Source organism: Cyphomyrmex costatus, unplaced genomic scaffold (assembly GCF_001594065.2).
Source record: "Cyphomyrmex costatus isolate MS0001 unplaced genomic scaffold, Ccosl1.0 scaffold1498, whole genome shotgun sequence".
In the NCBI taxonomy this organism is placed as follows: Eukaryota; Metazoa; Arthropoda; class Insecta; order Hymenoptera; family Formicidae; genus Cyphomyrmex; species Cyphomyrmex costatus.
In genome coordinates this window covers 37,031-52,610 of record NW_017275497.1, presented here as the reverse complement: position 1 = coordinate 52,610, position 15,580 = coordinate 37,031, and the positions used below count along the sequence as shown (strand labels likewise).

Sequence of the window (15,580 nt, the reverse complement as noted above, 5' to 3'; positions counted from 1 at the left end):
CGCGATTACGCGATCACGCCCTCGACCGATTAGCGGAACGCTGACGAGAAGCGCCGAATATGAAGGTCAGAGACCTCATTAATTCAAATAAATATGAGAAGACCGATGCAGAGTGGAGTCAGTAATTTTATCAAAGTGTAGCGCGTCACTCTGCTCGAATACGATCTTAAAGTTATATCGCGACACGCGTAGTGTAAGTGATTTGTGTGAAATAATATCCTTGTGTATTAAAGTGAATATAATAAAGTTTATTAATATATAAAAGTTACAAAAAATAAAAGAAGTGAATAATTAATTGCTGCTCCCGAATCCTTGGTGGATCCCGAATCCTGTGCCGACACTGGCGGCACAACACGATTCACCACACACATACACGTATATGTACACCATATATTTATTTAGAAATTGTAATAAATTAATTATGTTAATTATTTCATTAATCTATAACCTATTCGTAACTATTTTATTTTGTTATAGCCCGAATGGCTATCACTTATTTTATCAATTATTTCATTCAACCGGCATAGTAACCGGCACCGGAAATGCAAGTCTGCACATTCTTTAAACCGCGCGCGACAAAGCGTCGATCTAAGATCGTAGCGCGCGAAATACCTAAATGCACTCGGCATGGCAACCAACAGCGGAAGTGCAAGATTGCACATTCTTTAATCACGCGATCGCGCCTCTAGCGCGACGAATATTACCATATATGGTCCGATCGAAGACCAAAAGCGACATCATCAAACTCAATATAAGCGACCGCCTAAATGCCGAGCGCAGAGTCTTGTCTTGAAATCTAAACGTAACGATACGTTACGCGCGTCGCGAGAACCGAGTCAAGTAACATCCGCGATACCGTCGCCGACCGGTTTACTCATAAGTCACGAGCGATAACTTTAAAATATATTCATTTAACTAAACAACTGTATTAATTAAATGAAAGTTACAGTTACTAAAAAGCATTGTAATCTTTAGTAATAAATAATTATATAAATAAAGGGGTACAACATTTGTAATCAACTATCAAATTGTTAAATAAAAAGGGTTATTTTAAATAGAAGTGTGGTGAAGTGAGTGTTTGTTCAACGACCTTTTACTATCCTCGTCTTTCCTCGTGGGTTCCAACCCTTTGAGCGGATCGAATCCCAAAATAATATCTTGTTGCACCGAGAGGTACAACAAAATTGGTGGCAGCGGTGGGATAATCTGGTGAGACATCACCGAAGAATCTGAGGGAGAATCTTAGAGAACCCGACGATCTTAGCCGCTAGAGGAGACGAGAAAAGACCCGTGCAAACCGCGCAGTGGTAACGGGCCGGAGAGAAAGTACATCTCCGAATTACGATCTCTCAACTCAAGAGAAGATACGTAAAAATACACGGCGAGTGCATGCCGTAGCTAAGACTAGTTATTAGTCTAGCAATAAAATTTAAAAGTGAGTCGACAACGCCACGCAGAGGCCGACGCCCGGAGCTACCAAGGTACCAAGGAAGGCTGCCAGGACCCGAGGCGTACGAGAACCAACCACCAACGACCTTGCATCGAGACGGTGTCAACCAGGAAATAGCGCAACATCGACAGCCAACACGGACTGCGGTGGAAAGGACTTCGCAGAACTTCAACATCCGAATAGCTGAGCGAGCCGATCAGCGCAACAATGACGCGAGCGATTCTACTAATGTAAGTCGTACACATGTTATGCGATAAGACTGTGTATGTCTGAAACGAGAGACACACAGGATACCGACCCGTGTAATCATAGATTAACGATAGACACCGCCGAGCGAGCGAATAGCGAACCGCCGTTGAATGTAACAAATAACGCACGCGATAATTTAAACCCGTCGATCGAAAACGACGTAAACTTATCCCCTCACGTGATAACCGACCGCGAATTTCAGTTAGATCTAGACGATTTTAACTTGATAAAACAAGACGCGATAACACGCGACAAAAATATAATTGACACAGACGAGACTACTCAAAACAGCCGTGACATGACGACGCGTACTCCACCCAGGGATCACACCCCTGAACGTTTATTAACGCCAGGCGAAGATAACGCCCAAAATATAAGCAACCCGCAAAATCGCGGAACACCGGAGAATAGGCGCGGAAGAAGAGTGACCTTCCAAACAGACCACTCCGAAGACGAAGACGACACGCAAGACTCAATAGATACGCGAAACCGCGACGAAACCGAAACTAGGCATGACCGAAGAGTAACCTTCCAGCCTGCCGAGAATCCTCTGTTATTAGAGATGTTACATACGCTACAAGAATTACGCGTACATATAACGCAAAATCGAAGCGAAACAACCACTCCCGATCGCAACAGAACTTCGCGAAATTCCGACCGACTTACGGATTATTCGTTAATGCAACCACCTCGCGAATCCGGAGGATCACTTCACTTTCTAACATTAAAAGAAGCGCGTAATATGATCCCCGAGATGGACGGCACCTCGCGAGATCGCGTGCAAGAATTTCTACAGGCAAGTGAATACGCCATACGACATGTTCATCCCGCGGATGCATCTACTTTATTAGAGGCCGTATTACACACAAAGTTCAAAGGAAAGGCGATGAAAGCTTTCAAAAATAGGGAAATTATCAGTTACGAACAACTGAGGGACGAGCTGGAAACGGAATATTTAAGCCGAAGAAGTACCGCGCATCTACAGCTCGAATTCAATGCACTGAAACAAAAGCCGTCGGAAACCGCGCAAGATTTCGGTCGCAGAGTAGATAATCTAGCCATGGACCTATACGATTCTATGGAAGAAGGAAAACACCATACTCCCGATCAACAACGAGCCATATTAGAAAATATCAAAGATCAGGCCCTCTTAAACTATCAAATCGGATTGCGCGAAGAAATAAATACATTGGTGCGCTCTCAACATTTCCGAACGTTACAAGAAGCCATAGCCGGAGCGAGTTCCGAGGAAAAAATAAAAGGTCTAAACGACCGACACCGTGCGTATCAACGGGATAAGAAGACGGATTCACCCTCTTACTCCACGCGAAATTTGCGAAATCCCGCACCCCAATGCGGTAAATGCGGAAAAATGGGCCACATCGGTCAAAATTGTCGGACAAGCCGCTACGCGAATAAATTTTCCTTGCCTCGTGCTGAAAAGCCAGCAGGAATTAATACCGTCGAGAAATTTTGCACATATTGCAAAAAGGCGGGACATAATCGCGAAGAGTGTTGGATACTCAACGGGCGACCAGATAGAAATACACGACCACGCGCGAAACGCGAAACGGATAGCAAAACAAAGCGAGTAAACTCTGCCGTAAAGGTGAGAAATCAAAGGAAGAGCAAGAGAGATAGCGACAGCGAGGAAGAATCATCTGATAGCAGCGAAGAAGAAGGAGCGAAGGCGCGAAGAAAGCGACCGGCAATAGATCATAAAATTGCACAAGTAACCGGATATAATGCGAATAGCGGTCTTAGACTAATAACGCTACCTATAAGGGAAATGGAAAAGGGGCGTATAAATCTTTTATTTGACACCGGCGCTACACTAACGCTAATTAAAGTGGGAAACTTGAAGGACGCAACTATCATAACAGAGAAGCAAATGGCCCTCACTGGAGTGACAGGTCATAGAATCAAAACTATTGGAAAAATAAAGGCAACAATATTGATAGGAGACAAAAAAGTACGACACACCGTGCACGTCGTGAAGGACGACTTCCCTATCGACTACGCAGGAATACTCGGCATGGATTTCTTGCAGAAGCATAAAATTAAAAGCGATCAAAAAACTTATCTACAAATTGATGGAATAAAATTAAAACTCCATCCTTATAAAAAATGGACGCTGACTCCTCGCAGCGAAACAATTATCCAAGCAATGACCGACCAAAATCGCATTGGAATAGTAAAATCAGAAGAAACCGCGCCAGGGGTTTTCATCGGGAGCTGCCTTGTACAGCCCTGTAAATATATGTGCCCCGTGAGCATCGTAAACACTACGGAGAATGAAATAGAAATACAAGTACCGCAGGTAAAAATTGAAGATCTTACAGACGACTTTAATGAAGCGCTAAACATTAACCACGCGACAAGCAACGATAAAATCGAACTACCGCGTGAAGAAAAAATTAAGAGTCTACTAAGAGTTGCTCATTTAAATCAAGAGGAAAGAAAATCATTACTAAACATATGCGAAGAATTCAGCGACGTGTTTCATCTAGACGGAGAACCACTGACTCATACGACAAGGATAGCGCATGAGATAACGACGCGAGCCGACACCGCGAGCGTGAACGTGCGACCGTATCGTCTCCCCGAGAGACACCGCAGTGAAGTAAATAAACAAATTCAAGAAATGTTGAAACAAGAAATAATACGACCGAGTAGTAGCCAATGGAATGCACCACTCTTAGTCGTACCGAAAAAAGCCGACCTTAACGGAAAACCAAAATTACGAATCGTAATAGACTTTCGAAAATTAAACGATCTCACTATAGGGGATTCGTTTCCCCTTCCGAATATAACTGATATACTAGATCAGCTGGGGAACGCGAAATATTTTACAACTTTAGATCTCGCCTCAGGATATCATCAAATACCTATGGCCGAGCATGATAAACATAAAACTGCTTTTTCTACAGCCTACGGTCATTACGAATTTAATCGCATGCCGTTTGGATTAAAAAATGCGCCCGCGACATTTCAACGATTAATGAATACGATATTAATGGGCTTACAGGGATTAAAATGCTTAGTATATTTAGACGACATCGTCATATACGGACCAAGCTTAGAAGAACATAACAAACGATTAATCGACGTACTTAAAAGAATACGTAAAAATAATTTAAAATTACAACCTGATAAATGCGAATTTTTACGAAAAGAAGTAGTCTATTTAGGACATATAATAACAGAAAACGGAATTTTGCCGGATCCGAATAAATTAAAAGCCGTGAGTACATTTCCAGTACCAAAAAAGGTAAAAGACATTCAATCGTTTATCGGATTAGCCGGATACTACCGAAAATTTATAGAAGATTTTTCGAAAATCGCGAAACCTCTAACTAAATTAACAAAAAAGGACGTAAAATTCGTCTGGACCACCGAACAGCAAGTAGCATTCGAAACTTTAAAAAATAAATTAATATCCGCACCTGTACTAATTTATCCGGACTTCACTAAAGAGTTCATCGTCACGACCGACGCGTCAGATTTCGCCGTCGGCGCCGTTCTGTCTCAAGGTACGGTAGGTCAGGACCGACCGATAGCGTACGCTAGCCGCGTACTATCGCGAGCGGAGCAAAATTATAATACTACTGAAAAAGAATTACTTGCAATTGTTTGGGCAGTAAAACATTTTCGCCCTTATTTATACGGAACCAAATTTAAAATTGTTACTGACCATAAACCATTAATATGGTTATTTAACGTTAACGATCCCGGATCGAGACTCATCCGGTGGAGATTAAAATTAGAAGAATACGACTACGAGATAATACACAAGGCCGGTAAAAGAAATACAAACGCTGACGCCTTAAGTAGAAATCCTATATGCAGCATCAAGGAAGACGAAGAGGATGAAGAAAACAAGGAGAAAACGATGCGCGAATATACAGAAGAAGAGAAACGTCGATTATTATATGAATATCATGACTCACCGACAGGAGGACATCAAGGTGTGACACGCACACTAAATAGAATACGATTAACGCATAACTGGCGAGGCATTACAAGAGATGTCGAGAATTATATAAGTAAATGCGAGAATTGTCAAAAAAATAAACTAAGTCGGAAAACAAAAATGCCGTTAGAAATTACCGACACCCCCGCAAAACCTTTCGAGAAATGCGCACTCGATATCGTAGGACCATTAACGGTAACTACAGCAGGGAATAAATATATCCTCACCTTTCAGGATAATCTAACGAAATTTAGTAAAGCAATACCTATTGCAAATCAGGAGGCCGCAACAGTAGCAAAAGCCTTTGTAACGCGAATAATTGTTGAATACGGGATACCAGAAAAAATTTTAACCGATCAAGGTACAAACTTTGTAAGCGAAATGTTTAAAAATATTTGCAAATTATTAAAAATCGAGAAGATTCAAACAACCGCATACCATCCGGAAAGCAACGGAGCATTAGAACGTTCACACCGAACGCTGGCGGAATATCTTCGACATTATATAAATGAAGAACAAAGTGATTGGGATGAGTGGCTACCATATGCGATGTTCACGTACAACACGACACCACACACAGCTACAGGATACACGCCATTTGAATTAGTCTACGGACACGAAGCTACCTTACCAACATCACTAACGATACCACCAAAACCGTCATATACGTATGATGACTACGCTCAAGAATTGAAGGAACGATTACGAGCAACAAATCAGATAGCAAGAGAACATCTAAAGGAAGAAAAAATCAAGGCAAAAGAATATCACGATAAAAAAGCTAAAGAAATTAAATTCAAAATAGGGGACAAAGTACTTCTATACGACGAAACTTTACGTCGCGGACGATCGAAAAAATTAGACGCGTTATGGACCGGACCATACGTAATTTTAGAGAAAAATTCCGACGTTAATTATACTATAAAAATTGCGCGTAAAAAACTACTAACACACGTAAACCGTTTAAAAGCGTATATAGAAAATTAAAAATAATATTAAAATTAAAAAGGCAATTATAAAAAATTAATGTATATATTATAACTCACCAATAAAGATAGATAGGTGATAATCCAATAATAATCCAAGTGATAAACAGAATAAAATACACATAACTAATAGCTATTCACTACATTAATAATAAAACATTTGAAATATTAATAAAATAATAAAAGACTAATAATAAAAGTTAATAATAAAAATATAAGTTCACTACATAGGCGCAGCACCACGACCACGACCACGATTCAGAAATAAAATACGATAACGCTAAGATATAAATGTAACCGGGCGAAGCGAGAAGACATATAACACACATAAGAAAAAGTGTATTAAATAAAAAGCTAGTTACTAACACCACTACCTGCAAATCATAACAAAAATGTATTTATATACTTAAAAATAAAAAAAAAAAAAAATCCGTTAATTGCTGTGTATACGGAAGGAAAATCATATTTAATAATTAATAAAAATAATCTCCAAAATTGTAAAACAATTTATAGCGACTATATATATATGTAGCAAAAATTTCGAAATACGCCGTGCGAACTTAAATCCAACTTGCAAAATAGAAATATACTTAGGAAATAAAGAATATTATACCAATTGCGAAGTAGAAAATAAGACATCAAACCGTATGGATACCACTAAATAACCCTCATTCATGGTTATTTGCGACAACAAAAAAAAAGAACAAATTCTTATAAAATGTAAAGACCACGGACAAATAAAGAAAACAATTGAAAACACAGAAAAAATTTCCTTACTAGAAGATTGTAAATTAATAACGTCAGACACAACGCTACAGTCACAAAAAACATTACACGAGACAGTAATAGAATCATTCATGCCAGAATACAATATATCCTTCTTAAAAAACAAACAACAAACGGAGACTGACAGAAACGAACAAATAAAAATAAAAGACGTCAATGTCAACTCATCAGAATTAAAAGATTTCAAATTAAAATTAGACAAAATAAACGACAATATTGACGAAAACGAAAATCTCCAGTTCCGATTGGAACACTTTATTTCTCCAATGGCAACTAGCGGAATTGCTGTACTACTAGTATTAATAATCATTATAATAGCGATAATCTATATCCTACGAAAAAAGAAACGGAGTAAATACAACAAAAAGGAACGTGCAGACGAGGACATAAGCTTTGCTTTCGAACTTCCAAAGTCAATTTTAAAACGAAGTAAAAGCACACGTTTTTAATAATAATATGTTTAACGAAAAACTCCGTTCCTCCGTTTTTCTTTTCCAACGGGGGAAGGGTGTTATAGCCCGAATGGCTATCACTTATTTTATCAATTATTTCATTCAACCGGCATAGTAATCGGCACCGGAAATGCAAGTCTGCACATTCTTTAAACCGCGCGCGACAAAGCGTCGATCTAAGATCGTAGCGCGCGAAATACCTAAATGCACTCGGCATGGCAACCAACAGCGGAAGTGCAAGATTGCACATTCTTTAATCACGCGATCGCGCCTCTAGCGCGACGAATATTACCATATATGGTCCGATCGAAGACCAAAAGCGACATCATCAAACTCAATATAAGCGACCGCCTAAATGCCGAGCGCAGAGTCTTGTCTTGAAATCTAAACGTAACGATACGTTACGCGCGTCGCGAGAACCGAGTCAAGTAACATCCGCGATACCGTCGCCGACCGGTTTACTCATAAGTCACGAGCGATAACTTTAAAATATATTCATTTAACTAAACAACTGTATTAATTAAATGAAAGTTACAGTTACTAAAAAGCATTGTAATCTTTAGTAATAAATAATTATATAAATAAAGGGGTACAACATTTGTAATCAACTATCAAATTGTTAAATAAAAAGGGTTATTTTAAATAGAAGTGTGGTGAAGTGAGTGTTTGTTCAACGACCTTTTACTATCCTCGTCTTTCCTCGTGGGTTCCAACCCTTTGAGCGGATCGAATCCCAAAATAATATCTTGTTGCACCGAGAGGTACAACAATTTCATTTAATAAATAATATTTCAATGTTCTTTTTACATTAAAGATTGTGGTTGTGATTTGATTTAAAAGCAACCTTCCTCGCATTCCAACCGTCACCCCCGAGATCGCACTCGGTCCCTATCCCTGGCTATAAGGATTGAGTTCCTTGGCCTAAATTTAAAGGACCGACGGGCGTACGGTTCGGGATAAGAGTCATAGTGTGCCGTATACAAGTATTATAGTATGGCACACTGACCTAATTCCGTACCCTTTTTAGTGCGTCTGACTGTCTCTCGTAACCCTCCGCAGGGCGGGACGATCGGGAGACACATCTGATGTTAGTTACGTTCTTCCGAGGCCTCCTCTTTAACCCAGAACTTCCCACGTAATAAAAATCCTGAGGCTTGGACGTAACAATGCTATAAGCATCTTTCTTCTTATTATTGTTTATCAATTGTACGGTCGTAAAAAGATTCTTATATTTATCTAATTAATGTATAATTATGTTTATTTTACACAGAATTAATAATTTCCAAATAAATTAAAAAAAATTTTCAGTTTCTGCAGACTTTTGCTTATTGCATTATTATTAAAAATGAACTAACTATATCAATCGTAACAACTCTACATGATACTATGCTTGCATTATTTAATGTTACATTTATAACACACAACAAACATTTTTTAATAATAAATGCTGTTGCTATAAAGTAGCCAGTTTACGATAAATGCCTCTGGCATCTTATTACTACTAGCCATCCCACAACGCCTCTGGCATCTTATTACTACTAGCCAGCTCACGATTAACGCCTCTGGCATCTTATTACTACTAGCCAGCTCACAATAAACGCCTCTGGCTTATTATTACTAGCCAATCCACGATTTAACGCCTCTGGCTTTTTCATTATAACTAACCACTATAAATGACTACAGCACTAAGGCCTGTTTTACAATCGAGTCATAATCCGTAAGCCGTAAGAAATTAACCAATCATAATCGATTATTCTTTTCATATTCAACTATAATTGTCCAATTTCTTACGGCTTACACGATTGTGACTTCATTATATAACAGACATAACGATTAAAAAATATGTATACATTCGATTTTTTAAATTTCTATGAAAATAAGCGGCCTGCAATCTCATTTTTCAAAACATAATATTTCCGACAAGAATATTTTATCTATACATTATAAATTGGAGATATATTAAATAAGACAAAAATAAATAAAAATCTTTTAAAATTTTTTAAAAATAGTTTGTAAACAAAAGTTGTATACTATTTGGAGAAGAACAAGAAATAGTATCCAGTAAGCAATTTGCTAGCAATTTGGCACCAATTTGGCATCAAACTCGTTCAAAGTTTGGTAGCAAATCCGGTGCTATCTGTGTTAGCAGTAAACTTGTGTTTTTCAGGCAAAGCTTGCGTTACAAAACTAGGCAGCAAATTGGCACCAAATTGTTAGCAAGCTTTGCGTAGCACTGTTTGGCGACAAATTGGCACCAAATTGATAGCAAGCTTTGCGTAGCGCTGTTTGGCGACAAATTGGTACCAAATTGGCAGCAAATTGTGCATAGCGTTATTTGGCGACAAATTGGCAGCAAATTGATAGCAAGCTCTGCGTAGCGCTATTTGACGACAAATTGGCAGCAAATTGGCAGCAAATTGTGTATACCGTTATTTGGCGACGAATTGGTACCAAATTCGTAGCAAGTTTTGCGTAGCGCTTTTTGACGACAAATTGACAGTAAATTAGCAACAAACTTTTCGTAGCGACAAATTTACGGCAAAAATCAAGCAAGGTTTGGTATTTTACAACCATTTAAATGGTTATTGACCTACACCATCCCTTATAGAAACATAACACTAATACTGGCCAATTAATCACTTATTTCCAGTATTAAAAGTATTGTTAACAGTATTTTTAATACTGAAAATAAGTGATTAATTGGCCAGTATTAGTGTTAAATTTCTATAAGGAATATAAGAGATCATTCATACTAGCCGTAACCGTATGCCATAATCTATAAGAATTGATCAATTATATATATATCAGTTGAGTATTCCCTTCTCATTCGACTGTAAGAAGGGGAATACTTCGTTTGTGATTAATTAATTTTTACAGGTTATGGCATATGACATACGGTTACGGCCAGTATGAATGATCTGCAACAGAAATAAATACTGGCAGTATTAATTAAATTGGCCAATGATTAATCTTACTTAATTTGAGTTGTAAAAACACTGTGAGAATAAAAACACTTTGAGTATTTTTACACTTTGAAAGTAAATCACTCTGTTGTTAGTGTTTTTAATACAAAAAAATTCATTAATCACTGGTAATTTAATAATAAATGACAGTATTACACAATTTCTGTAACTGTGTTCGATAGCGATCGTGGTATGTTTTAAAACAAATGAAGATTGTAACATAGACGAAATGTGGCGTATAGAATCTGTAAATTTTATTTTATTAAACAATGGAGAAAAATAGGCTTATATTCATAACACGAAAAGAAACACTAAAAATCTACGATAGTTAATATTATGCTTAAAAGATAAGAAAATACTCATTAAATAATCTAAAAGAAATTATTGGATATAATAAAAAATGTAATTCTTAGAATGTAATAACTTTGAACTGTTAAGTAGAGTTAATGACTCGAATGTAAGAAGGAACGTAAAATATTAAAATAAGCTTTACAAAAGAACTAAAATCCTCCTAGTAGAAGGCACAGCATGCAACTTGCGATCTTGAAATAAAGAACTTAATACTGAAAATAATTTACAAGACTTACGAGAACGATGTTCAGTGTCGGCTATCAGCCGCAAGTTTATAACATCTGACTTAAGAGCTCGGAAAGCCGAGTTAACCATTAAGCGCTTTCAGGTACCTGAATCCCAGCGTCTTTCACCATTGTCCAGCGGACATGTTCGTTGCCTCGTCTCAAGCGAGTTTGCAATTTGACTTGATCAAGCATTTACCGGTTTTAATTTGCAGGCTAACAGCCTCAATTGAGCTTCCAGCTCCAAGTGGGCTTCCAGCCCCTCACTTTCGGATGACAGTAAAAGCACACAATAGCTTCAAATTACCGAAACTCGTTAGAAGTCAAAACGTGCGTCCACGTTATGCAAGATGGCTAGCGACAATGAATACAACGACCGTTCCGTGCGTAACACGCGAGAACGAACAAAGGAGAGACAAAAAGAAGAGGCCAGTGCCACGCGCGGTCTTCTTCATAAATGCTTGCGACCAAAATTTACAGCGGTCGTGGTAATTTCCGACGACTGGCGGTCTTCCAAAATAACTCGAATTTATTATTTAAACATTCCGCCCGCCTTCATTAAGGCTAGTTAATGAATAACTTGTGGGAACTACTGCACTACAGGCAATGGATATATCTTGACAATAGGCCGTTTCAAGAGAGAGGTTTGAGTTTTGACTGTGACTACTCGAGTGTGGCCATCCTTACCAGGATGAGTAGCAATGATCCGCCCTAGAGGCCATTTAGAAGGGGGGTAACGTTCGTCTATTACTAGGACTATGGTTCCGTCTTGCAGAGAGGGAGTAACTTTATTCCATTTATACGTAGCATAGTATTGTTGCATACATTCGTGTGACCATCTGGTCCAGAATGAATCTAGAGCTTGTCGAATGAGCTGCCATCGAGATAAACGAGCGGTTTTTACCAACTCGAGAGAGGGTTTTGGGACAGTCATAGGCGCACAGCTCATTATAAAATGTCCGGGAGTCAGAACATTGAGGTCATCTGGATCCTCAGTTAAAGGGTAAAGTGGTCGGGAATTCAGAACGGCTTCAATCTGAGTCAACAGAGTGCTCATTTCTTCATACGTGAAGGTAGTATTGCCAACAACTCGAATAAGATGGTGTTTCATTGATTTAATACCGGCCTCCCACTTGCCTCCGAAATGTGGAGCTGAAGGGGGGTTAAATTCCCACTGAGTACCACTGTTAGCTAATAAAACTGCTAGTTTTGAGAATTCTTGCTTAGCTTGTGAGAATAACCTTTGTAATTCAGAATCTGCTCCCTTAAGCGTTGTGCCACAATCACTTGTGAGCGTGGAGCAAATTCCTCGTCTTGATATAAATCTTTTATAAGCAGCTATGAAAGCGTCAGATGAATAGTCAGTTACAAGCTCCAAGTGAATTGCTGACGTGGCGAAACAGACAAACAGGGCGACATAGGATTTGTAAGTGCGTGCATTCTTTCCTCTCCAGGTCTTGATTAGGAAAGGGCCAGCATAATCAATGCCAGTGTGAGTGAATGGACGAGAAGGGGTAATACGTTTAGTAGGGAGTTGTCCCATTAATTGCTGAGCTCGTTGTTGGCGGAAGCGAGTGCATTTAACGCATTTGAGGATCCAAGATCTTACTGGGGCTCTACCTCCTATGATCCAGTATTCCGTGCGAATTAAGGATAGTGTAACTTGCGTTCCACCGTGCAATGCCCGATGATGAGCGTCTGCTATGATAAGTGAAGTCAGTGTTGACTTTCGAGGCAAGATCCAGGGGTGCTTTTCTTCCTCGTTTAGAAGTGAGTTTTGTAAACGACCGCCTACTCGCAATAGACCTAATGCATCCAGAAAGGGAGTGAGGCGGATGAGAGGACTTGACCGCGGAATCGGTAGTCCTTTCGACAGGTAGGTGATTTCGTTGAGAAAAAACAATCGCTGTATGACCTTAATACAGAATAGTTTGGTATTATTCAATTCAATTATTGAAAGGGAAGACGAAGAGGTTGTAAGTGGGATCCCTCGGAATCTAGAGACAGCACGTTGGTAAAGGACAGTAACACGATACAGCTTTGTAAGACTAGAGTATCGAGAAAGGAGATCCCATTCCTTTTCCTTACTACTTGTAACTACATGTACAACAGAGGAGTGTTCTTCGAGATTATCATTAAGACATGTTGGCGTGACTTTCTGTGGCCAAGCTGATCTTTCCTGTGAAAGCCATTGAGGGCCGTTCCACCATTTAGAATAATCTAAGAGCTGAGAGGGGGTAGCACCTCTGGTGGCTATATCTGATGGGTTATAATAGCCTGGCACGAACCTCCATTCAGTTTGGGGTAAGGTTTCTTGAACAAGGCTGACACTGTTACGTACAAACTCCTTCCACTTAGATGGATGATTATTTAACCATATGTGAGTAATTGAGGAGTCCGTCCAGAGGATTATAGGCAAATTCTTTAATTCAAGCACCGTGAGAAAATGGGAAACTAATTTAGTGAGCAATACAGCTCCACACAATTCTAATCTGGGAATGGTAAGACGTTTCAATGGTGCTACCTTTGTTTTTGATGCTACGAAATGGACAGTGGTTAGTCCTTCATAGTCGGTGACTCGAAGATACAAGATAGCAGCCACGACCTTTTGAGAAGCATCTGAAAATCCATGAACTTCGATTCCATGTTGAGAACCCTATCCACCGAGGGATAGTAATTTTAGGTATTTCTTGAAGGGTTTCTAGAAAACTGAGCCATCGACCTTCAAAGTGAGATGGTAGAGGGTCATCCCAACCTATTTTCAAAGTCCATAATTCTTGTATAAAGATCTTAGCGATAATTATAATTGGAGACAAGAATCCAAGCGGATCAAATAATTTGGCAATGGTTGACAGGGCCTTTCGCTTGGTGAATACATTGTCCATCTGACAACTAAACGTGAATTGAAAGACATCGAATGATGGTTGCCATTGAAGTCCGAGAGTATGAACAACGGTATCATGATCAAAATCGATTGACAACGAGGATATCTGTTCATCCTTCGAAATCGAACGAAGTATGTCTGGATGGTTGGAGGACCATTTCTTCAATTTAAAACCGCCCGCCGTGCAGAGCTGGTTTAACTGGGTAACAATTTCTTGAGTCTTCTATGCTATAAGCACCTCCGAAGAGATCGTCTACGTATCTCCCTTTTTGCAGACAGGGAACTGCCAATGGGTACTTTGAACCCTCATCGTTTGATAACTGTTGAATGGCGCGTAATGCTAAAAAGGGAGCACAAGCTAGTCCATAAGCAACGGTAAGAGAGAGAGTCAGGTTGGTATGTTTTCAGGTTGGGTGACTGATCACACCATAAAATCCTTTGAAAATCCCAATCGTCTGGATGAATGTCTATTTGGCGATACATTTTTTCTATATCGGAGGAAAAGAAAATATTGAAATTGACGAAACCAAAGTAGAATATCGAATAAGTCTGACTGAAGCTTAGCTCCAGTGTGTAACAAATCATTGAGAGAAAAACCTGAAGAAGTGGCGCTAGATCGATTAAATACAACACGTAGTTTGGTAGTAAGGCTTTGTTCCCTTTTAACTCCGTGATGTGGCAAATAATATACATGATGAGGTTCAGGCAAATGTGGAGGGACTAGTTTCATATGATTAAGCTGTTCGTATTCGTTTAGAAACTCTGAATATTGTTTTGCATAGTCAGAATCCGAAGAGAGTTTATGAGAAAGTTTCAGCATTATTCGAGCGGCCCTTTGACGTGAGTCGCCGAGATGATCAACAGATTTTTTGAAAGGCAATCGTACAATATACCGCCCTTCTTGATTGCGAGAGTGAGTGGACATAAAATGGTTTTCACAATTTTGTTCGTCAGACGAGAGAACGGAGGTTGTGACGTCCTGGTTTTTTACTAGAGGGTCGGACGTCGAGCGAGGGGCCCGTTTTGCTATGACTATTTGACCCACATGATAACTGGGGTCTGGTGGAGGGCAAAACACCGCCAGGCGCATCAGCCGGTTAAAAGGCTTGTTGCTTGTTATAGTCGGTTTTCCTTTTATAGGTTCAACCGACTTAGACGTCGGTTCCGCGACTTCGGATTGTCCGCGGCGAAGAACATCCGCCTTCCTCACGTAGGGCTTGCCTTGCACCCAACGCGCTCCCGGCTCGTACGCCCCTAGATTC

General features: G+C 39.5%; 1 protein-coding gene across 1 annotated transcript; it reads right to left on the bottom strand.

The window, feature by feature from the left end:
• Positions 1-12,023: 12,023 nt before the first annotated feature.
• On the bottom strand, positions 12,024-14,319 carry LOC108783389 (uncharacterized). The gene is made up of 2 exons (XM_018551945.1): positions 14,157-14,319; positions 12,024-14,053 (listed from the first exon to the last, which is right to left on the bottom strand). Exons 1-2 carry the CDS (start codon positions 14,317-14,319, stop codon positions 12,024-12,026), a joined length of 2,193 nt encoding a protein of 730 aa, XP_018407447.1.
• Between the last annotated feature and the right edge of the window lie 1,261 nt (positions 14,320-15,580).

Excerpts from the sequence above, each read along its gene's own strand:
- LOC108783389 (XM_018551945.1), bottom strand. The coding sequence starts at position 14,319 with ATGGACAATGTATTCACCAAGCGAAAGGCCCTGTCAACCATTGCCAAA. Across the intron at positions 14,054-14,156 it reads TCTACCATCTCACTTTGAAG|ATGCTTCTCAAAAGGTCGTG; the intron begins GTCGATGGCTCA and ends ATGGATTTTCAG.